The sequence below is a fragment of the Coccomyxa subellipsoidea genome (genome assembly GCF_000258705.1).
Source record: "Coccomyxa subellipsoidea C-169, whole genome shotgun sequence".
NCBI classification, from domain to species: Eukaryota; Viridiplantae; Chlorophyta; class Trebouxiophyceae; family Coccomyxaceae; genus Coccomyxa; species Coccomyxa subellipsoidea.
The window spans coordinates 1,486,646-1,507,990 of NW_005178038.1; the positions used below are offsets into that span (position 1 = coordinate 1,486,646).

The window sequence follows — 21,345 nt, forward strand, 5'->3', positions numbered from 1 at the left end:
GCAAGAATATCTCTCAGGCTGTTTTCTGGGCTGCTTGTGGGAAAACCTCATACAAGATGTCGATATTAGGGAATGTCGATTGGCAAAAACAGGGCAGTGAGGCCTTCACCTATCTCAAGGGCCTCGGAAATAAGGTCAAGCAGATGGCATTACAGCTCACAGAGGTCGAGATAAAGGTTGAGGACGCTACCAATAATGAACCTTGGGGCCCCCACGGGAAGGATATGGCCGGTAAGGACCAGGGGTGTATCAAACCTCGATTCCCTGTCTTTGTATCCCATTGGGTGTTGCAGATAATTTTGGGTTCGTGCAACATTTCTGCATGAAATTGTGGTACAACCCAAGCCAGATGTCTCGGTCAGCTGAACCCATCTAGGGATGTTTTTGATTCAGCACTATTGTGCAACATTCTGACAAAAGATATCTATCTATAGTACGCTCATGAAATCAATATTGGAATTGCAGCATTGATCAAGACTCTATGTAGACGAAGTGGTTGTGATCAAGGTCCTGTGTACCTCTGCAGAAATCACCAAGGCGTCCTATGACATTGAAAGCTACAAGCAAATCATGGGAGTACTGGCTCGGCGCCTGCAAGATCAGGGGGAGGAATGGCGGCATGTGTACAAGTCACTGCTCCTGCTCGAATACATGGCAAAGCACGGTCCCCAGAAGGTACCTCAGAAGGTCACCCAAGCACCTAACACACCTGCAAGCGCCAGCAACTTGGCATCGGAAGCAACATGCTTGCAACTGTTGCTGGTGGTCCTCAGGTGGTGGAGGAGCTGGTGTCCAACTTGGGAGTGATTGAGAAGCTTACCTTCTTCGAGCACAAGGATGCCAATGGCAAGGACTGGGGCCTGAATGTGCGCCAGAGGGCCAAGGAGCTTGTCGCTCTTGTGACTGACTCCGATCGGATGCGGGCTGAGCGCCAGAAGGTCAGTTCCTTCTCACACATCTTGCCATTGCCACAATGATTAATGCAATCTGCAGCCCTCACTAGAGATACACCCCTTTCTTGCAGCATTGACCTCTTGCTGGTGTGTGTTGGTTCCATAGGCCAAGGCGAATGAGACAAAGTTCACAGGAGTGTCTTCAGAGGATATGCGCAGCGGCGGCTTTGGCGCCAAGTCCTCGCTGGGGTATGGCTCTTCATCTGGAAGCCGGGGGACCCTGTCTGCTGGGGGGTCGTCCACCAAATACCGCGCTGGCGGCGGCCTGGGCGGCTCCGGCTTTGGCTCTGAAAGCCGCGGCACCCTCTATGATGACTATGATGAGCCCACTCGCAGTGGGGACACCGAGAAGGTGCTCTCTCGCATCTCTGGAGGGCCCGACAACTGCAACTGACCTGCATGCGCATGTCAGCCTGCTCATTCTGTGCCTCATCCTGCGCAACAAAGCTTGTGTGTTCCTGTTGTGTGCTTGCCTGAGCTGTGGGCTGGCGTGCTGCAGAAGGATCCCAAGGAGGCGACGCGGGAGCGCATAGAGCGGCTGAAGCGGGAGGGCGTCGTGGACCCCGATGACCCTGGCGCCATTCCCCCTGCCCGCGTCCCTGCCCTCAAGCCCGGCCGCATCGCCGTCGCAGAGGTGCCATTCCATCATTGTGCTATCATGGCGCTCAGTGTTGCACTGTGAGCTGGTCTGATGGCTATTCAAGTGTGGCATCCGCTCCTTGTCTGCCTCCCTATCTGTTGGATGTAACTACTGCATGACTGACAGGCCTTTTTGCATACATCGTGCTGTTGTGTACATCTTCGCGTGTGATGGGGTGTCTTGGGAGCGATGCTTGGCTGGGGTGGCAGACCAAGGCGGAGGAGTCGCGCGGCCCCAAGAAGCTGTCGGACGTGAAGGTCAATCCCAGCATCGCTGCCTCGCTGGGCCAGCTCCCGGTCCCCGCTGCCAAGACCTCCAACGGCACAGCACCAGCCTCGCAGACCACTGCAGCCCCATCCGCCACTGACCTGCTGCTTGAGCTGGACGCGCCTGCCACAGCACCAGGTGACCCACATCGACCCATGAAGTTCTGGGTGCCATTCTACTGTGACTCATGCTTCCTGACCTTTGAGGCTCATCACTTTGGTCTTTAGACCTTGTTGCGGTCACATTGAGGAAGAGGCAGATTGGGATACCAGCAAAGGGTTGCTAGATATTGTAGTCTGAGAGAGTGTCGCTGTCTACTGCAGCTGCAGCTGCGGATGACAATTCCTGGAATGCGTTTGAGGGGCCCCAGCAGCCGGCAGCCGGCCAGGACTGGCTGTCGTTTGAGGGGCCGGCCTCCTCCAGCGTGGCCGCCGCCGGCAGCAGCGCTCCCTCGGCTGACCCCTTTGCGCAGCTCTCCGCACCGCCCGCTGCCGCATCGGCTGGCGCGTTTGCATCGGTGAGGCCCGTCGCTGCAGCTGCTCCTGTGCATTACGGGGCGTTCTGAGTGCAAACCTTGAGCCTTGAGCACGTTGCTCTTTCGCGCAGGATCCCTTTGGGCACCCGGCTGCAGGCCCCTCTGTCTGTGCCTCGGTGATTGTGCTGATATCACACATGGATGGAGAGCACAGTCATGGAATGGACTGTTTTGCCTAAAAACCCTTCATTCATGTCAAGATGAACGCAAGACACACAAGGCAGCCTGAGTGCCATTTGCGGAGGAAAACCTGCATTGGACTTCTCATTCTGAAACACGGATCGCCAACGTGTTTCCCTGTTTGACAGCTTGCGCTGTGTGTACAGGGCTCCTCAGGCCAGCTGGCAGATCCCTTTACGGCGCCGCAGCTGCCACAGGGAGGGTCAAGCCGGGCATCGTCAGCCTCCAAAGCACTGCCAGAGGACTTCTTTGGGATGGGCCCGCCGCAGCCAGCGCCCAGCATGGGCCTGGGCTTCTCACAGCAGCAGCCTCACCAGGTACACATCGAGCTCTAACAAACCCTGCCCTCACTGAACAGATGGTCACGGTTGGAATAGCCCTGACAGAAGTCATTTCTAGGAACGAGAGATGGCCTGCCAAGAGCACGCGGGTAAAGCAAGGTGGAAAGGTTTCTGTGATGCCGAATGCTATTTGGGGCTGAGGGGCATTCCTGGGTGTCTGCAGGGGATGGCAGGGGGCCTGTCGCAGCCTCAGCAGGCAGGATCTGGGTTTGGGGCGTTCGCGCAGCAACCTGCCCAGGGCTTTAGCAGCTTCCAGCAGCCAGCTGGGAACTCACCCACCTGGTCGCAGCAGCAGCAGCAGGGTTTTGGAGCGTTCCAGCAGCCCTCCATGGGCTTCACTCCTACCTCAGGGAATCTTGGTTTCGGTGCTTCCAGTCAGCCCAAGCCTGGAGGGCAGGTGAGCTACTCACCGCTGTACGCAAACTGAATGTTAAAAAGGCAAGCTCTTGAGACACCAATTTGACTACGCCTGCCTGCTTGCTTTCTTGAGGCACCTTGAGACGTGTCAGTTTCAGGACCCTCCAAGATCTGCGTCATGAGTTCTGTTTGCGAGATGAAACTGATGACACGTTTGGCGTCAACAGGGATCTTCAGCCCTTGGCACAAACGCCCCATTAAACCCAGCAGCCCCGCCTCTTGGGGCCTCCTCCAGAGCAAAGGACCCCTTTGCAGACTTGGCAGCTTTCTGAGCGGAATCACCGTGTATAAGAGATGCCGTACTGTTCACATGTGTGCGGGATCAACTTACTTTCATAATGTCTTGATGTCGCACGTGCGCAGTGCACTAAAGATGTTTCAATAACACACTCTGCACAGGATTTACATGCTCCGTCTAACATGAGACGTCAGGATTGAATATGCTGAAACTTTTGGTCTGCAGATCTAAATTTCCATTACATCCATTGATGTGCGTCCTCTCAGGTGTTTAGATTGAACAGGGTGCTTAGGTGCCACTAACTGTCCCATAGCATAGTTCTTTTTATGTAAGCTACAATGGCACCACAAGCTCAAGCATGCTGCTACTCAGCTAAGAGGCTTCATTTCATTCATACTGCTGTGTAATCAGCGAGCGCTCTGTTGTGCTGACACATCTCGGAGTCAAAATATTGCGTATTTTCAAAAGGGCAATCTCCCAGTACAGGTTCATGAACATCATGATCATTTAAGTTTTGAATGGAAATGCCACATACCGTTGATCAATCATGATGCATGGGACTGCAGCGGAAAACGCAAGCTTTTCTCGCTGGCAAAGCGGTATGCAGGACTCCATTGGATCAGGACTCAGGACAAAATCGTGCGCCAGAGACTATCCTACTGTGCTATCAGCATCAAAAAGTAGAGGACATGTGCAGTCACTCTGGCAAACTCGCAGACCTGACAGATTGCTGACACTGATGTTCTAAGCAGAAAGAGAGAGAGAGAGAGAGAGAGAGAAACATTACATCGTGCCAGCCAATACGGGCTGATTAGATGTGCTGTGTTCTACACACTGGTGTGCCTGAGCAGAGACCGGACAAGACGTGGTCACATCCTAATGTTGTGGTCAACAACAACATTCGATCTACTAGTTCCAATAGAGCAAAGGTAGCACGGAAAGTGTCAGCACAGCACTCCCAATCACCGAGCAATCATCAACACACGCAGACATGGATGGGTCCAGCAAAGCCACACAAAGCAGCGATGTTCCAGCTCATGAGAACAACCTAACCATCACGCAGGACGCCGCCAAATCCTACATTAGATCAGATGTGCCCCCACAAGACAGGAAAGGGCCAATCACAAGTAGGGTGCCCAGTCCCACAAGAGATCAGCGTCCACCAAGTACTGCTAAGCTACTGAGACAAGACCTGAAGGCTTTGGCCGCCAACAAAACCATCAGACACCGTCAGGTTCGCAAAAGGGCTCACCTCTGCTGGCAGGTGTTCAAAAAGCCGCAGGTGTTCTAGAAACATCTAGTGTAAACACGACTGGCTCTTTGAGGGCCCCAGTACTGTCCAAGATGCTTCACACGCTACCAGCCTGGGCATTTTCCGACGATAACTGCTGGCTCATATGCTTTACTCCCTGGAACTCACGATTAACGTGTATGAGTTCAGCCGATGATGGTGCGTGCCGCGCTCTTCCTTTTTATCGTGCCTCGACATAGGGCCAAGAGAATAATGAAGTATTTTATGTGTCCGTGACTTATTTGTGTTGCGCTGTATCGAGATACATGCTTCAAAGCCCAACTTTCGTGGCTCTTCTGGAAGTACCGTCGAGGGTCGCCCCTATCGGAGCGCCACACACATTGCCGTCTGAGAAAGCCTCCATGCTGAGCTGCTGGATGTTGAGATCACTGAAAGAAAACAAAAAGATAATTGGACCCAGGCCCGGCACATGCCCATGGGATATCACACCGCGGCACTGCGGGGCTGATTTGCTGGGAGCATGACTTCAGGGGCAGAGGTGGGCTGTCTGGGTGGACCAGAGCCTGAAAGGTTGTCGTAGCAAAACATTGGGTGCTGGGTCACCGTGCCATTCTTTATCGCTAGCCCCAACTCCGCCGATGTATATAGCATCCAGATGCCAACCTGCACATCAGTTAATGTTCTTTTCAAGTCTGCATTCCTCTTTCTCTTGCTTAGAAAAAGCATGCTCCAGCATTGGGTGATCAACACCCTGTCAAACGTGCAAAAAAAATCCAAATGGAGAGCATGTCTGTGAGACAGACCGCAATCGTGAGGATGGCCACTTCCACAATGCCCCAGGCTATGAGGGCCCCAGCGATGGCCACAGCGAGCACCACTGTGATGATGGCAGTCGTCCTAGCATTCACCCCGCACAGCAGCAGCAGGTCTGCAAATATCCTCCCCCCATCGAGCGGGTAGGCCGGGAGCAACAGGTTGAAGGCCATGATGTAGAGGTTCAGCTGCAGCACAAACAACGCTCTTCATCAGAACTTCCAGCATAAATCTTTGCACAGGCAGCATGCTGCCCTGCTCGCATACGCGCAAGTTGGAAGAGTGACTGTCCTCATTTGCACAGCTGCATTGTGTTGCAAGGAGTTACCTGAGAGGCTCCTGCGCAAAGGGCCAGCCAGAAATGCTGCCTGGGATCAGGCACGCTCAAAGATGGTGTCCATCCGTGGTGGACCACATGGGAGGATACCGCCAAAATTGCAAACCATATGAAGAACTGTGGAACGTGCGTCAATGGTCCTGAAATTGACACAAAGAGATCTGTCTTTGGGGACGTTGAGTGCCCCACAAAGGCCAGTCCTCCCAGTGGCCAAAGAAGTATTCCGTGCACCTCAGCACCCACCTGCAGAGGATTATTTTTTGTGACACAGCCATGTCTGGTTGTAACACCTTGATGGGTTGTGCAAAATGAGATTTTTTTGTTTGGTACACACAACCATTTCTGGAACTCACCTTGCGCGAGGCCAGGCAGTGCCCAAGCTCGTGAATGTAGACCGTCAACAGCAGGATGGGCCCGAACAAGACAACAGCCCAAGCCACTGATTGTGCAGAGACGAAAGCTTGGCTCAGAACAGCCAAGAAGAGTGCGACAACGAACAAGACTGCAACAGCCAACACGTTTTCAGCTGCTTCTGATCTAGCTTTTCGCTCGTAGGCATAAAACTCAATTCAATCTGGATGTAACACCGCTACAAATGGACACTAAGCTGGCAGAAATTTGCACAATTAACGTGTAATAGTTGATTTTTCCGAACGGCATCTGATCATAGACTCGGGTACCCAACCAGGCAAATATTCTGGAAGCTTGAAAGATGAGCAGAGCAGTACTTACAATGAAGACGAACAGGAATGCCGAACAAGCTGCCCAATGGGATGGTGCATGCCGTGAAAAGTGGGTCTGCCATGTGGATAATGGTATCCTTAGGGGGGTATCAAATATTCATACCAATTCTTATTTGCTCCTTTCTCTGCTGTGTTTGCAGCAGTTATATGGTGCTTTACAAAATAAACTAATTCTGTGAACTTGTCTTTCGCAAAACTTCTCAAGCAACAGATGACCACTGGCGTTGCCTATTCTGGCACTCATGCAGCCAACTTCTAGACAGGTATCCACAGGCAGAGTGCTAGGAGACCTTGAAGCAGTGCCTACCTTTAAGGCCAGAACCCATACTCAGGCAACTAGACCTGATCATGTTCTCGTTTCCGCTGATGCGCTCCCCTTGATTTCTCATCTTGTTGTGAATACTGGTAGAAAAGACTCTGATCATCATCCTATTGAGATGACGTTGCAAGTGAATGTGGCTGCCAGTGTTCCCTTACCATGTATTGGGGCGCCATTGTCACGAGTGAAATGGCAGCCCAGTGCTAGGAATGCGTATGCTGCTGCTTTGCGCAATGTTGCCAGTGCAAGTCTTGACGCCTGCACAGGCCATGCTGTGGCTGGGGAACTTGATGCAGCCTTTCAGACCCTGGAGGCGGGGATCCGGGAGGCCGCAGCCGCGAACAGCATGCCGGCCCGCACCGGGCGCCATCAGCGCAAGGCGCGTGCCGACGCGCCCTTCTTCGATTCGGAGTGCCGCCAGCTTAAACGGGACGTCCGCGCCCGCGCGCGGTGCGGGGGCGATCCAGCCGAAGTGCGCGCGCTGGAGCGTGCCTACCACAACACCGTCCGCCACAAACGGCGCGCTCACCGGCTCGCGCAACTGCGCCGCCTGCTTGATGATTTGCACAGTGACCCCCGAGCCTTCTGGAAGCGGCTCAAGTCTCAGCAGTCTGATATACCTGAGCAGCTCAAGCCAGTGCAATTGTGGGCTGGCTATCTCAAGCGGGTTGCAAACTTGCAGTTGCCACTCATTGCTGAGCTGCCCCACTTGTCTTTCCCTGTCCAGCCCAGTGCTCCTGTTGCCCATGTTGATGCTCTCAATGCACCCATCTCTCTTGGGGAGGTGCTTGCTGGGCTCAAAAGTTTACACAATGGTCGTGCCACCGGAGTGCAAGGTTTACCAGCTGAGCTGTTTCGGTATGCAAAAGATGAGCGGGCGCCAGGCATGCCTCCTCCGGAAAATGTCCTGGCGCCTGCTTTGGTGGCTGTGCTGAACTCTGCATTTGTGGCTGGGCAAGTGCCACCCTCTGTGAATGGTAGCCTGATCACCCCTGTGCACAAGAAAGGCAGCAAGCTTGACATGCTCAATTATAGACCCATTGCCGTTACTGAGCCCATCATGCGCTTGTATGCTGGCATATTGAATTCTCGTATTCTGAAGTACACAGAGGGGGCTGGATTGCGTGCAGCCACACAGGCTGGCTTTAGGCCAAAACTGTCTACGGCCCACCAGCTATTCACCTTGCAGCATTTTATCGACCGGCAAAACCATGCTAAGCAGCCCTTGTATTGTTGCTTTCTTGATCTGAAGGGTGCTTATGACAGAGTGAATCGGGTGTTGCTCTGGGAGAGTCTGCGTCGCCTGGGCATTGATGGCCGCCTGCTCTCTGCCATTCAGTCTTTGTATGCCAATTCTACGGTTGCCATTAAGATTGGGAGCAGGAAGGGTCCTAGTTTGCCCTCTGAGACAGGATTGAAGCAGGGTTGCCCCCTTAGCCCAACGCTGTTTGGCTTGTTTGCAGATGGCCTGCACAGGCACTTGCTGCAGAGGTGCCCTGGGGTTGGCCCGCAGTTGCGTCCTGGCAGTTGTGTACCAGATCTAGGCTATGCCGATGACTTTGCTTTGCTCGCCACCACACCTGCTCATTTGCAACGCTTGATTGATGCAGCTGCTGAGTTTTGTGAACAAACGGGAATGGTCATCAGTGTTGACAAAACAAAGATTGTGGTGTTCTCTTCAAGTTTGCCAGGACCTTTTCAATGGCTTTGTGGTGGTGCGCCTTTACATTGGGTTCAGCAGTTTGAGTACCTGGGTGCCCATTTTGACGGTGCCCAAGGCATTAATCTCACCTTTGGCAAGCTTCACAGGAACATGTGGGGTGCGTGGGCACAGCTCAGGCAGCAATATGGGAAGTTGCATTGCAGCATGTCAGTTGGCCTGTTGTTGCGCCTATATGATGCATGTGTGCCGCCGACTGCCTCCTACGGTTGTGAGGTGTGGGGCCTGCGCAGCCTTCCTGGTGGCGACAGCCGGCGGGGCCGGGCTGCCTTGGCCTCCTCTCACCTGAAAATTCTGAGAGACATTGCTGGCGTCCCCACCTCTGTGCATGGTGCCATCTTGCTTAAGGAGTTGAATCAGCAGACCCTTGATTGTGTGTGGTGGCGGCGCATTATCAAGTTCTGGAACAATTTGGCTGCCTTGCCTGCAAATAATTTTCACAGGCAAGTGGCCCTTGATGATTGTTGGGATGCCATAACCCGTAATGTTAAGAATTGGGCTTGGGCCTTCATGCGGGGCTTGCGCCGGATTGGGTATGAGTTTGTTATTCGGTTTGACACCCTTGTTCCTGTGGAAGTTGATGCTGTGATGCAGCTGCTAGATGCGCAAGCACTGCAGGTTTGGGATGACATTGACATTTGCCCTAGGACCTGCCCGTCCAGCAATGCCACCTTGTGTACATATCACAGATGGTTTGCTAGGCCAGCTTGTGTGCGCCACCCTTGCCAGCTCTTACAGCAGCCTTTGAGTGCCCGTTGCTTGCGTATACTGTTGAAGTTCAGGATGGGTTGTCATAGTCTGCCCAATGTCTCGGGCCGCTGGGCAAGGATTCCCCGGCCCCAGCGTTTGTGCATGCGTTGTGCCCAGCAGGTTATTGGGGATGAGCGCCACCTTGTGTTTGAGTGCCCTGCCTTGCAATCTGTTCGGGACAGATATCCTGGGCTGTTTGGTGCAGCCATTGTGACGATGCAGCAATTCATGTGGCAGTTGGACATTGTTGGTGTTGCATATTTTGTGATGGATTGTTTTGATTATTTGGATGCTGCCAGTTCATCCAATCAGCCCTAGGCGGCTGGAGTGATGTAATCTTCCTTCCTTCCTTCCACATGCCTTCCCTGGACATCCCCACTGCTGTTGGCATTTGAACATTCACTTCACGAATATCCTGCCACACCTGATCCCTGCCATGTTCTTTGCAGACACCTTGCACTGTCTCAAACCATTCACTAAGCGGGCTGTGGCAGGTCTCCGGGGTCCAAACCTGTAGGTGAGCGATATGGACAAGTCCAGGCTCTCTGTGTAATGGGCCCATCGTGGCGGAAAGAATAAAGTGTCTCCTGGCTCCAAGACCGTTTCCACAGCTTCAATCTGCACGTGCACAGCACAGGCTTCACCACTCATGATTGCTGCTCGCTGCAGCTCAATCTGGAAGTTGACAGAAGCAACGCATAAAGCTTTCAAGAAGTTGTTCATGTACCACATGATCAGTGACCTTTGCCAGATGCTATGCCACTCAGAACTCTACAGACAAGGAGCCCATACTTCCTTTTCAAGATCTTTGCATTAGCAGTCATTTGCACACCTGGTGGAAGTCTGGAAAACGCTTCAGGTCGGGCTTTGCTGGGTCCAGCCTGCAGCGGCGGCGCAGGATGTGCCAGCTGGGGTAGGGCTGCAGCTTGCTTAAGGCGCTAGGAGGGTACAACAACAACCGCTTCCTCCCTCTGATCTGCACCCAAAAGGCAGCCTCATTCCCATGCCACCATGTGCAGCCTTTGCATGTATGCGGCATGTTGAGCTTGGCAGTAGTGGCAACAATTGTTCTATTGAAACCTATCCCTATTGGCAGGGGGCTCCACATGCTGAGTTTTACCTGTGTGAGGAAGCTCGTGTGGCCGTCGTAATGTAGCGGGCTGACAGCTCCTGAAGGGGACAGCCACATCCTTGCCACTTGGCGCACCGCCATTCCCTCCTCTGGGTCACTAGGATCTGCGCATGGGACACCTCAACATATTTTCCTCATACACCCCACAGGAGATTTACTTGAAGAGTGTGGTGGCACATCTGCAACAGAAGGGCTAGGTCATACCCGGCTGAGTGACACAGTTGAAAGGGGGCCCATTAAGATCCACATCTGGCAGGATCTCTGGCCACAGCGGAGACTGCAGGTAGTAGAACTCGCTGCCCGGGTAGATCAGGGGCAGCAGTGTGCAGCCTGCCTGCATGCGCTGCGCAAATTCGTGCAGTGGCATCCCGGGCACCAGCATGCTTGGCGCAGACTGTGGGGAGCGGAAGGCTAGATAGTAGGGCATCAGCCGCGGCTCCACAAAGGTGAAGCGAAGGCTCGGCGCTATCCTGACTTTCACTGTATTGGTACCAACACGTCAAGTCAGGGCAAATGCATTCATGGCTCAGCTACTGGAAACGAAGGAGCTTGCAGCATGCTTCCACTTATCTTTGGCGGCCATGCATTTTTGCAAGCCAGTCCAGCGTCCATTTATGCACTGCTGGCCAATGCCTGACGGCGCCCTTGATCAGGACTGGGCCGCAGTCATTCCCTGTGGTCCCAGCAGCATACTGTCGGAGGTGCCTCTGGGCCTCTTGCTGCTGTCCTTCACTGTCCCAAGCGAAGGTTTTGACTGAACCTGAGATCCTGTCGCAGAGCCATCAACACATTTATTATTTGGGAGGTCATTTGTGTCAGCATCCAAGCACAGGTATCCTGTCATATGCCGACCATCATGCCCAAGAGGTCGAATCTCAGAAAGAATACAACATGGATATTGTTACCCGGAATACACGTCAGGGAGAGGTCCACGTACAACACCCGCTTCCAATACCTCGTCACAAGTACTAGACATTTTATGCTTCCAACATCATCACCTTAGATATTTCCAAAAAGAACGAATCATACCTCAGAGAGACTAGTGTCAAGACGCAATGAGTTTTGTTCAAGCAACAAGATCGCAAGCACTCGATAGAGTCCAGGTGAGCGACGACTACATCAAGAATTATGAGCACCGCTGAAGCACTTGCTTGACGTCTGCCACGTGCCCCAGGTGGGATAAAGCATCTGTACTTGATGAGATATGATCCTGGAACCACGTACTGTTCATTGCTGTATAATGCATGCAAATGTTGCCCATATCATTTGATGGTAGCAATGCTCCTGGTATGCATGCATGAGCCGGCGGGCGCCCGGTCCATCTGCCCCCATGCGCATGTTGGGCAAATGATCTCGCAGTGGCTGTCAGTGGATCCATGGGAATGTTTGTAGACCTGCCTTTAGTCCCATGCCGTGCTAGATTGCGCAGAAACACGTTCATGCTGACAGCACATGATTGCAATGCCCTGGATGGTTGTCACGCGCACGGTCACCGGTGACATGGCAAAAGACAATCATCTCAGCTGAAATCAGAATAGCTCGCTCTCTGTTCAACTTGAACAAGTAGTCTGCCTCAATCCAAGCCTGTCTCCGACAAGTAGCTAGATATTTCTGCCTGGATCCTGAATTCTCTTGAAGAATTCTCAGATTCCAATTGGACAATAATTACTACATAGCAATGACAATCCTTGGGTGCTGCACAGCGGCTGCAGCTGTGCTATCCCAGGCTGTAGCCTGGCTGTACTGCATCTGATTGGTTGACAAACTGGCCACTCCCATCACTTGATGGGATGACGTAGGATCATGAGGGCAGTCAACAAGTCGTTGGACTGTTGCACAAAAGACTTGGACTTTAGTACTTGGTTGTATCAGGCGTCTACATTCTGACAGCGTTCCAAAGCAAGAACTTTGCAAGAGGCTGAGCAAACACCGTATGTCTTTGGTATTTGCCGTGCATACATTCCCCACCTAAGTCAGGTCATGGCACCAGCTTTCCGAGGTTCAAAAAGAATTCACTTCCCCTGGTTAGAACAACATTCTGCGAGAGGCTGTAACACTCCCATCAACAGCAATGCAGGGATTATAACAGAGGCCAACTTGGCTAGCAGCAGGAGCGCCGCGGCATTTCCTTCTCAAACGCGGGGACTGCTGGTGTGGCTGACTGCGGTGAGGAGGGCCGTCTGCTAGGGTATCTAAATTCCTGAGCCCTGATGGTTGGCGAGGACGGCCGCTGGTCTTGCGGCCACTGTCTCTGCTCCGGCGACAAGCCTGCCATGTCCTCTGCTACTGTCTGGAAGAGAGCATGCACCCCAATACCTGCACATTGCACACCAACCTTCTCAATGAACGACAGGTTGCTCGTGTTCCTCTGCGCACAGCATGCCGTGCAGTGGATCCTTCTCAACCCATTATGGATATACATCCACCCTCTGAGGCATGCCACCAGGGGGTACTAAAGACTACTAATCTGACTAGTCTTTAGTACCCCTGATGCCACGTATGATGGGAAGTCAACCAAATGGACACACCCTGCTTGGCCGAGGTGACAAAGACCCGAGGAGCGCCATAGCGGGGCACAAGCAGCTGCTTTGCATACTCTGCCACATCCTCATCGCTGACCTCGCGCCGGCCAGATGTGGACGTCAGAGAGGCTGCAGAAAACTGCCTTGACATTGTGGAACTGTCTCCTCCTGCCCCACAGCACATGATACCTCACATCGCAGCAATCTGTGGATGGCTCGCCCACATGACTTAGAATTGCTGTCCAGACAATGTGCTTGACCCAAACATTTGTCGCACCATTGATAGAGTCATCAGCTTCGGCATCTGGGTCCGGTTGCGCTGTTCCAACAGCTGGCAGCTCCTCCAGCTGATCACATTTTGTGAGGGCAATGTATATCCTGCAGTCTGGCTGCGTTTCCCTCACTTCCTCGACCTGCAGCATGACAGGGGATCGAACTCCCAATCGATTGTAATGTTCAGCATGTGAGGCCTCATCTCGGACATGGGCAGTCCCATTGCCATGTACAAAAGCAACCCTTGTGAGTAGCACTTCTGTACCCAGAATTTGAGCTTGTCAAAGCTCTTGCGATCACAGGGATCAAAGCAGAGGATTGCTGCCTTGGCCCCGTTGTAGTACATTCGACTGAGGCTCTCAAATCGCTCTGCTCCAGCTGTGTCCCATATTCCCAGAGACACAACTCGCCCGCTGTGCACCTTGATCTGGGATGAGAAACACAGCTTTTGATTGAATAGGATGTAAGCCAACTTGTGCAGCAGTACTAACTGAGTTGTGTTTGAGCTTGGTGCCGTATTAGGCTTGCTCAATCCAATCGGCAAAGGAGCAGACCTTTTTGGCAGCAAAAGCGGCCCCAATAGTATTTTTAGGAGTATTCTCAAAGATGCTATTGATGTATCTGTCAACGAGGCAAGACTTTCCTGCGATACAGTGGCCACAGATCTCTACTGGTTACTCGGTGCACCGACAGGCAACGCGTGATCAAGCCGTGCAGATTGCATTTTTCGTGTACCACACAATGCCTGACGTATTAGTCTATCTGCATGCAATATACAATGATACCAGCCGTCTTCTTGTCAAAATTGCGTCGGTGGTACGGCATAATTTATCGCACCTACACTCTGCTGTCCCAGTAGGACAACCTTCAGATCAACCTTTGCCATTACTTATTTGCGACACAGATGCGATCTTAGTATTGTGCATCCAACCATCGGAGGCAGCTTGTTCAGCCGATGAGTTTGCGGTTACGACATCATAGAGCGGCTCCCCCCAACTTTGTCAAGTTAGAAATCTAAATGTTCGCAGAGACGTTAAATTAAACACACCTTATGTGTAGGTTTGAAACTTGGGCATTGTCCGACGCATTCATCATTCTGAGTGAGTCTTCGTGAGGGTTCCCGAGCAGGGTCAGGGATTTAATTAAGCCACTAGCACCTCGGCGACGGGCGTTCCATCCCATGCGACATCCCCAACCCCCTCTCAGCACATCCCTTCAGCATCCCATCACACGTCCTGTCATACGTTCCATTGAATGTCTGGGATGCTCATGGGACGGAACGCCTCCCAACAAGAGGCCCCTATCATCCCCTTCCATAAATCCAGGAGACTGCTGATTGGAAGTCTGGTGTCCGCATCATGCTGGGCCCCCCATGATGGGGACAGTGCAGCCATGGGGGGGCATTTGGCGCAAGAGGACTGCCAGATTGACTCAGGCAGGTCGCCACTGGCAATCCAGAACTTTCTTTGAAAGTCCAGTCTGGAGCACGTGCACGCTCAAAGTCCAAGAGGTCCCAACATGAGACACACAACAGGCCAGACCTTGTGGCAGGGCCTTGACGCCAGTCACTTCTTGAGCACAATGCAGCGGTTGCCTGAGCCGAGCGGGACCTCCTCCAGCTTTGCAACCTTTTTGACCAGCTTGGTGAAGTCGGTCTTGTGCTCCGGCGTCTTGATCTGGCGCTTGAACCTCGCTGTCAGCGCACTGGAAGCGATTGGTCCGGACGCCTTGAGGAACTCCACAATCTCCTGCTCTGTCACACCGCCGGAACCACTCCCTGCTGCAGGCGCCGCCGCAGCCTCACTGTGCTTTGCCTGCATTGCACAGGAGGATCTGGTTCAGCAGGAGCATGGCAGAGTATTCATGCTACATGGCAGCTGTGGCAGCTCTGTTGCCCTTTGCCTTGTACCCATGCATGGATGGCTACAGAGTCCCTCTTGATAGGAGGTAGGCAGCGCGCACCTTCTTGGCTCCATCGGTGGCCGCATCCTCGGCTTTCCGCTTGGAAGGCCGACTGTCCGCGGCAGCCTGAGCCTGTTGGGACGACGAAGGCCCTGGCATGGGGCTGGGAGTGGGAGTCCTTCTCCTGGCTCCCTGCTGATCAGCTGTGCCGACCTGCAGATACCTTTATTCGTCAACTTCATCCTTTTTGCATGCCTTGTTGCTTGTCACAGGTTTCACTCCTGGCACTGACAGCAGGTATTCTCCATATCCCATTTTGCTGCACACGCTGTAGTCATGCTATCCCTTTTCTGGCTATCACATCTTTGAACACGGAACTCCCCATATCGTCCAACGCACATAACCTCCTGCATCAGCCAGATCTCAATTGCTTGGACGCATTCAGCCTGGGCAACCTGCAAGGGGAGTTGGCCAAAAAGTCACCTTCTTAGGGGCACCAGCAGGAGCGTCCAGGTCATCGTCATCATCCAAGTCATCGTCGTCGTCATCGTCATCATCTGAATCGGACTCCAGCCCCGTGTCCTTCAGCTTGCTCTGGATGGACAGCCCAGGTGTTGCCCGCCCATCCTCATCGCTGTCAGTGCTTCTCAGACCCCTGCACAACACGCCAGCGCAGCTTCATCAAGCTCCTGAAAATGGCCATGCTTGTGCTTTGTCCATTTTCTGAAAACTTTAAAACTTCAGACTTGGGGGTGCAGCGACCGCCAGAGATGAGAGAGGACTGCCTCACAAATATACATCATGCAACAACATCAGAATGACCCCACAACAGGTTTTGTGAACAGCAATGACACAAGGTGGATGGCTGACTTTGGAGGGGTTGGATTGGCATCTGCGTCCTCCCCTTCCTCGCCCATGTCCACATCATCATCCGCGCGTTCGTCCTCATGCTCCCAATCCTCCCCCTTCACTTGCTTATCCACCTGCAACCACACCACAAGTTTACATTGCTGGTGCCACTCATGCAGTTGGGGAAAGTCCATATGCTTGCCTGTCACACCATGACAAGGCCCCTGAAATTTGTCAGGAGTTTACAGCAGTGTCCAAAGGAGGTTCAGTTTGAAGCTTACAGCGGTGTCCAAAGCACTGAAGGAGGTTCGAATTGAAGCTTACAGCGGTGTCCAAAGCACTGAAAGGGGGTTCAAATTGAGGCTTACAGCGACATCGGTCCCCTCATCAGCTTCGCCCTTGGGCTGCCCGTTGCGTCCGGGGGCGCCACTTGCTCCGCCTCGGGCCCCCCTCGACATGAAGTCATCTTCATCCTCTTCATCCCTCTCGGAGCCTGACGACGCATCGTCAGCCACCGTGCCACCCTTCTCATCCGCTGCACATGGTGATGCACACAAGCTTCAAAAGCTGCATGACCAGATCCTAGCCCTGCTCTTGCCAAGGCTCTTACTGGCCACTAACAAAGGCCACACTCCACCACTTTCACTTTTCCATTAAATAAAGTTGTGAAATTGTGGGAATCACCTTGGGCCACCAGAGCAGCCAGTCTACTATTTGCCAAGGGGAAGTTAATCCTGTCGCGGCTGTCCATCTGCCTTTCAGCTTCCTCCAAGCTGTTGACCTTGAACCTGCAAAACAATGAAAACTTTCGGTCAGATCTGGCGCCGTCATCAACAGAAGCATCTGCACTTGGCAAGAGCGAAAGCAACTGACAAGTATTGTGGCACGTGTGCTCACTTCTGGGTGGGCCGGAAGCTGTAGAAGTCATCAATGGGGATTGCGGTGAAGTTGTCACCCTCCTTTATGAGCACAAAGTAGCCAGCACTGGAGGAGGCACCAGCAAGACCCCCCTCTGGGAGACCTCTGTGACTCAGACTGCCATTGCTGTCTAGCAAGCGCCATGGACGCGCCCTGAGGATGCAACAATAATCCTTTTGTCAAGCTGGTTCATCCAGCTATACCAGGGCACCATCATGCATATGTGTGTCCATGGACACAGTAAAACTACACTTGAAGGGCGGAGAAGAGAAATACCTGCTAGCTTCCAGCATACTCCTGGTTGTGTCAGTCTCTGCCTCCTTTTCCAGTTGCCAGCCAGCATGCTTCTTCTTAGCAAGTCCTGGGTCTCCCTGAACACCGGGAGCACTCATCAAGACCCAAATACTTCGACTGCAAGCCTTCATGCAAGGTTATTAAGTCATGCAGGATGTCATAAGGTTGCATGATCGACATCGGGAATATTTGAAGTAACCCTCTGTGGTATCCTTGCGTGCTCACCCCAGGAAACATCCCCATGAAGTATTTTGTGATGCTGTGCTCTGGGCCCGGTGCACGCAGGACAAATTCCTGCAGCAACAAATGTTGGCGTGTCCTTATATGCACGCTCCATTATGCCACAAGGAAGTGCCCAAAAACCTCAAGAATGCAGGGGTATAATGCAGTGGGTCTTTCAGTTGTGAGATCACCTGTGCAGCATCGGCTGAAGCACCATCAGTCATCACGTATGTGGCAAATGTGCACAAAGAATTTCAAAACGTCTGCTGGTGTTCAGCGTGGCTGACCAATTTCCGAGCAACCAATTTTTACTCGTTATGCAATTGGACACTCATGGTGACCATCACTGTATCCCTCTTGCTGAAGCAGACGACAGACATGAGCGATCGAAATTCTGTGTTCCCTATGAAGTCTTGGGTCACGCCAAAGGACTAAGTGAGCCGTGGTCATTAGCAATGTCCCCTACCAATGGCCTGCCCACGGTAGTGCCCCAGTGGGCCAGCAGTGGGCAGTTAAGCTGGGCTGACATGGATCCAATGGGGTGCCAAACTTGCTCGTTCTTGGCTGCTGTGTGCTTGGCTTGTTCTTGGCTGCTGTATGGACCTTCAAGTCGAAATTTGCAACATGCATGCAAATGGGTCACGCTGCCACCATGGCATGATCATGATCATGATCATCAGTACCGGCGGTCATTGTTCTGATACTGCGGCTCATGAGCCAGCTGATCAGCTGGCAAATTTGGGCAGCGCACCCGGACAGATCTGAGGGCCCTAGCGTGAATAGGGCAGTCGTGCGGCCGCCAATTGTGCCAAAGAATACCAATTGACATCCAATTGTATACATTTATATATCTAGCAGGGCTGTTGCAATTGCAATGACACTGTCAGCTGGCAGCTGAAGCTTCCTGTCCTTAAGGCCACTTGTCCCAGGCATCAAACTTCGAATGTGCAGGCACTGCCAATGGCATACAGTACAGAACCCTAAGGGGAATAGCGAGGATCAGCGTCAGCTCATATCACCACCCGTGCGATCTGGAGTATCGAGGATCGCACTGCAGTATTAGGTCACCACGGTGGTTTTATGCTGCATGCTTGCCATGCCAGAGACTGTGCAGAGCTGCAGCTCTTGCAAGCTCATCTCGGCTAATGCAACTCAGGTACTGATTGACTGCAATGTGGGCAGATAGGGTCTAACGGGCCCTGCATGCTGTTGTAGAAATCAACCATCACTATCAGAGACAGCGTTAGCAAGACATACCACACAGCAGCACAAGAGGTTGGAAAGAGATTTTCACGAGGCGCTTGAGCTTGAACCCGAGGCCATTACAATTCCTGCGTGCTGGTCTTATCGGTCTTGCCATATGGTTCTTTGGCATCAGAGGACCTGTGAGATAGTGTACTCAGTAGAGTTTGACAAAGTACAACTGTTCGAGGTATCGAAGGAATGTCATCACCAACCTTCTTGGAGTACAGGACGAGTTCCACTAACAATGTTGTCTAATCAAAGAGGAAGGGAATAATGTACCTCACCAGTGTTAACACAATTGAACAAATGATAACCTGTAGCAAGCTGGTGTCATCATGATCTAGGACCCATCATCAGAGGTCACCAGGAGCCTGTGTAATGTCATATGCTCGTTCGTTGCCAGCGAAGAAAGACAGAAGCTTACCACGGTCACCATATTTTGCAACGAGAACGCGTCATCCCACATGATTGCTCCAGGAAGATGTAAAAGGTTATCATCAACCCATTCGCCAAATCGCTGCAGTCACAGATAGTCACACGTTACTCAAATTGTCCGAATGCAGCTGAAACTTCTATGGTCGGAATGGGAGCCAGGAGGAAAAAACAGAGATGCTCGTTGATGTACCTTCCGTGGCTTGGCATGTCACAAGACGCGCCAGACGGGCGTCGGGTTGCGTGGGGTGCGATCTTGTCGCAGGACAGAGCTGCTTTAGGGTAACACGCCCGGCTCGACATGGTACTGCCTTGCTGTGAAGGTTGTATAGATATACTTTGCAATGGCCAGCCCAAGCGATTGCAAGGCCATGCTTCGTGAGGGTAAAAATAAACTCGAACTGAAGGGTTAAATGAGCTATAGTAACAGCCAGAAATTCTTAGCACCGCGCTTTAGGTAGTATACCGTAGTCGGCACCATAATTCCCGCACCCCTCAAAATGCGTGAAATGTTTGGACCTGTTTTTAAGAGTCTTTCCTTCATTGAAATGATGTTTCATCGTCACCAATGGGTCGGGCTCAGCGAGAGCTTTCCAAAACTGGTCTCAAAATTGTCATAGCATTTATGTTTTGCATTTTAGGGTCTTATTTTTCGACCCTTTTTAGAAAGATAATGATTTCATGCGGGAAATGTGGTGCTGACTACGGTAAGTGTTTCCTCGGTGCAAATTATCGGTGTTCACTTATAGGCCTGCAGGTTCTGCAAGACTTATATATAAGACGGCTGTATATATATAAGACGGCTACACCCTGCTTTCGATACTTCTGTCCCCTTTTGCATAAACCCTAGCCTCAAGATGACTTAATCCTCTTGCAATTTGCTTGCTCTTGCTTGCTCCAAGGACTGGCTCATTGGATCCCAAAATTAGCATCTTTAAGAAAGGTGTTAAACTCTCTCGGTATCTGTGCAGCAAATCAATTGCATCCCATTTGTTGCAGCAGTATGGGAAAAGATGAGCGGTTCGACTTGCCCGTCTTGGACAACAATACATTCGATATGAATGCGACAACGGGCTTGTTGTCCCTTCATTGGTCCAAGGACCTCGTTGACACACCAGGAACGGTTCCGGTGCTTACCGCAGGGGCCCTTGTAGGCGGTGATTCTGAACTCCCACCAGACCACCTGGTAACGTTTTCAGCTTCCTGTCGATTTGTCAGATTATTCGAATCCACGCATTATTGCTTTAGATCTGCCAAAGGCCTGGCATCGCTCAGATTCTACAAAATATATGGGGCTTACACGAGACTGTTTGTCTGCAGTTCTCCACCCTCCTGCAGACAGGCCTGCTGCATGATATGCTGTGCCTCTACAACAAGGAACAGAGGCAATTTCATACCCTGGTCACGCTTGGCCCAAACGTTTGCGGCCATCCAAGGATCACGCATGGAGGTGAGCACTTCTGCAACCTGAGCTCCTCATATAACTGCACACACCTCATGATGGCTGATGCGCGACGCTTGAACTTTTCGCAGGAATGACTGCAGCCATCATTGATGAGACGCTGGGCGGACTCAACTATGTCCTGAAGCGCGAAGGCATTGTCCCTCACGGGCCATCCTTCACAGTGCACCTAGAGGTGCATTTATTGCCCTGATCTCCTTTCATGCTCCTGATTGCATCTTCAATGACAGCAAGGGTCAGAGAACCAAGGGTAATGTAGGCACATTTCTAGTGGAATTCCGGTGAGAAGTTTTTGTGGCCTGCAGGTGGCGTACAAGGCGCCAGTGCCAGCGTCGACATCGCTGATCTGCACAGCAAGTCTCCAGTCACTGGAGGGCCGCAAGGCATGGGTGCTGGCAGAAGTTTTGGACAGGCCCGGCGGCACCCTGTACGCTACCGGCAAGGCCTTGTTTGTGATCCCCAAGGACAAGATGCTGCCGCCATCAAAGGCCTCGGAGAGTGCTGCTTTTGCAGATGCTGACGCTCAGGCAGGGGCAGTGCCCGAGACAGAAACAGAGGTGGAGAGGTTGAGCCTCCAGCAGTAACACAG

The 21,345-nt window shown here is 52.3% G+C and overlaps 5 protein-coding genes across 5 annotated transcripts; 2 read left to right on the top strand and 3 right to left on the bottom strand.

Annotated features, from left to right (window-relative positions):
- Nucleotides 1-56: 56 nt before the first annotated feature.
- Nucleotides 57-3,343, top strand: COCSUDRAFT_41012 (ENTH-domain-containing protein; the record flags this gene model as incomplete). Its single annotated transcript, XM_005649165.1, has 9 exons — nucleotides 57-231; nucleotides 527-675; nucleotides 774-938; nucleotides 1,060-1,305; nucleotides 1,453-1,587; nucleotides 1,803-1,998; nucleotides 2,184-2,377; nucleotides 2,722-2,892; nucleotides 3,080-3,343. The coding sequence occupies 9 exons, from the start codon at nucleotides 57-59 to the stop codon at nucleotides 3,341-3,343; spliced, it is 1,695 nt and encodes a 564-aa protein (XP_005649222.1).
- A 994-nt stretch (nucleotides 3,344-4,337) lies between these two features.
- COCSUDRAFT_65471 (hypothetical protein) lies at nucleotides 4,338-6,891 on the bottom strand. Its single transcript, XM_005649166.1, has 5 exons — nucleotides 6,706-6,891; nucleotides 6,327-6,475; nucleotides 5,965-6,216; nucleotides 5,627-5,824; nucleotides 4,338-5,486 (listed from the first exon to the last, which is right to left on the bottom strand). The coding sequence occupies exons 1-5, from the start codon at nucleotides 6,776-6,778 to the stop codon at nucleotides 5,307-5,309; spliced, it is 852 nt and encodes a 283-aa protein (XP_005649223.1). The 5' UTR covers nucleotides 6,779-6,891; the 3' UTR covers nucleotides 4,338-5,306.
- A 3,013-nt stretch (nucleotides 6,892-9,904) lies between these two features.
- Nucleotides 9,905-11,019, bottom strand: COCSUDRAFT_36034 (Clavaminate synthase-like protein; the record flags this gene model as incomplete). Its single annotated transcript, XM_005649167.1, has 4 exons — nucleotides 9,905-10,123; nucleotides 10,338-10,481; nucleotides 10,626-10,741; nucleotides 10,842-11,019. The coding sequence occupies 4 exons, from the start codon at nucleotides 11,017-11,019 to the stop codon at nucleotides 9,905-9,907; spliced, it is 657 nt and encodes a 218-aa protein (XP_005649224.1).
- Nucleotides 11,020-12,471: 1,452 nt separating this feature from the next.
- Nucleotides 12,472-15,169, bottom strand: COCSUDRAFT_65474 (P-loop containing nucleoside triphosphate hydrolase protein). Its single transcript, XM_005649168.1, has 6 exons — nucleotides 14,270-15,169; nucleotides 13,987-14,075; nucleotides 13,698-13,859; nucleotides 13,437-13,572; nucleotides 13,166-13,327; nucleotides 12,472-12,953 (listed from the first exon to the last, which is right to left on the bottom strand). The coding sequence occupies exons 1-6, from the start codon at nucleotides 14,316-14,318 to the stop codon at nucleotides 12,739-12,741; spliced, it is 813 nt and encodes a 270-aa protein (XP_005649225.1). The 5' UTR covers nucleotides 14,319-15,169; the 3' UTR covers nucleotides 12,472-12,738.
- Nucleotides 15,170-20,829: 5,660 nt separating this feature from the next.
- On the top strand, nucleotides 20,830-21,340 carry COCSUDRAFT_62104 (hypothetical protein; the record flags this gene model as incomplete). Its single annotated transcript, XM_005649169.1, has 2 exons — nucleotides 20,830-20,931; nucleotides 21,062-21,340. 2 exons carry the CDS (start codon nucleotides 20,830-20,832, stop codon nucleotides 21,338-21,340), a joined length of 381 nt encoding a protein of 126 aa, XP_005649226.1.
- Between the last annotated feature and the right edge of the window lie 5 nt (nucleotides 21,341-21,345).

Excerpts from the sequence above, each read along its gene's own strand:
- COCSUDRAFT_65471 (XM_005649166.1), bottom strand. The coding sequence starts at position 6,778 with ATGGCAGACCCACTTTTCACGGCATGCACCATCCCATTGGGCAGCTTG. Across the intron at positions 6,476-6,705 it reads CATTCCTGTTCGTCTTCATT|TCTTGTTCGTTGTCGCACTC; the intron begins GTAAGTACTGCT and ends TGGCTGTTGCAG. Across the intron at positions 6,217-6,326 it reads ACTGCCTGGCCTCGCGCAAG|GTGGGTGCTGAGGTGCACGG; the intron begins GTGAGTTCCAGA and ends AATCCTCTGCAG.
- COCSUDRAFT_65474 (XM_005649168.1), bottom strand. The coding sequence starts at position 14,318 with ATGGCAAAGGTTGATCTGAAGGTTGTCCTACTGGGACAGCAGAGTGTA. Across the intron at positions 14,076-14,269 it reads ACTGGGACAGCAGAGTGTAG|GAAAGTCTTGCCTCGTTGAC; the intron begins GTGCGATAAATT and ends ACTGTATCGCAG. Across the intron at positions 12,954-13,165 it reads TGTCACCTCGGCCAAGCAGG|GTATTGGGGTGCATGCTCTC; the intron begins GTGTGTCCATTT and ends TGCAATGTGCAG.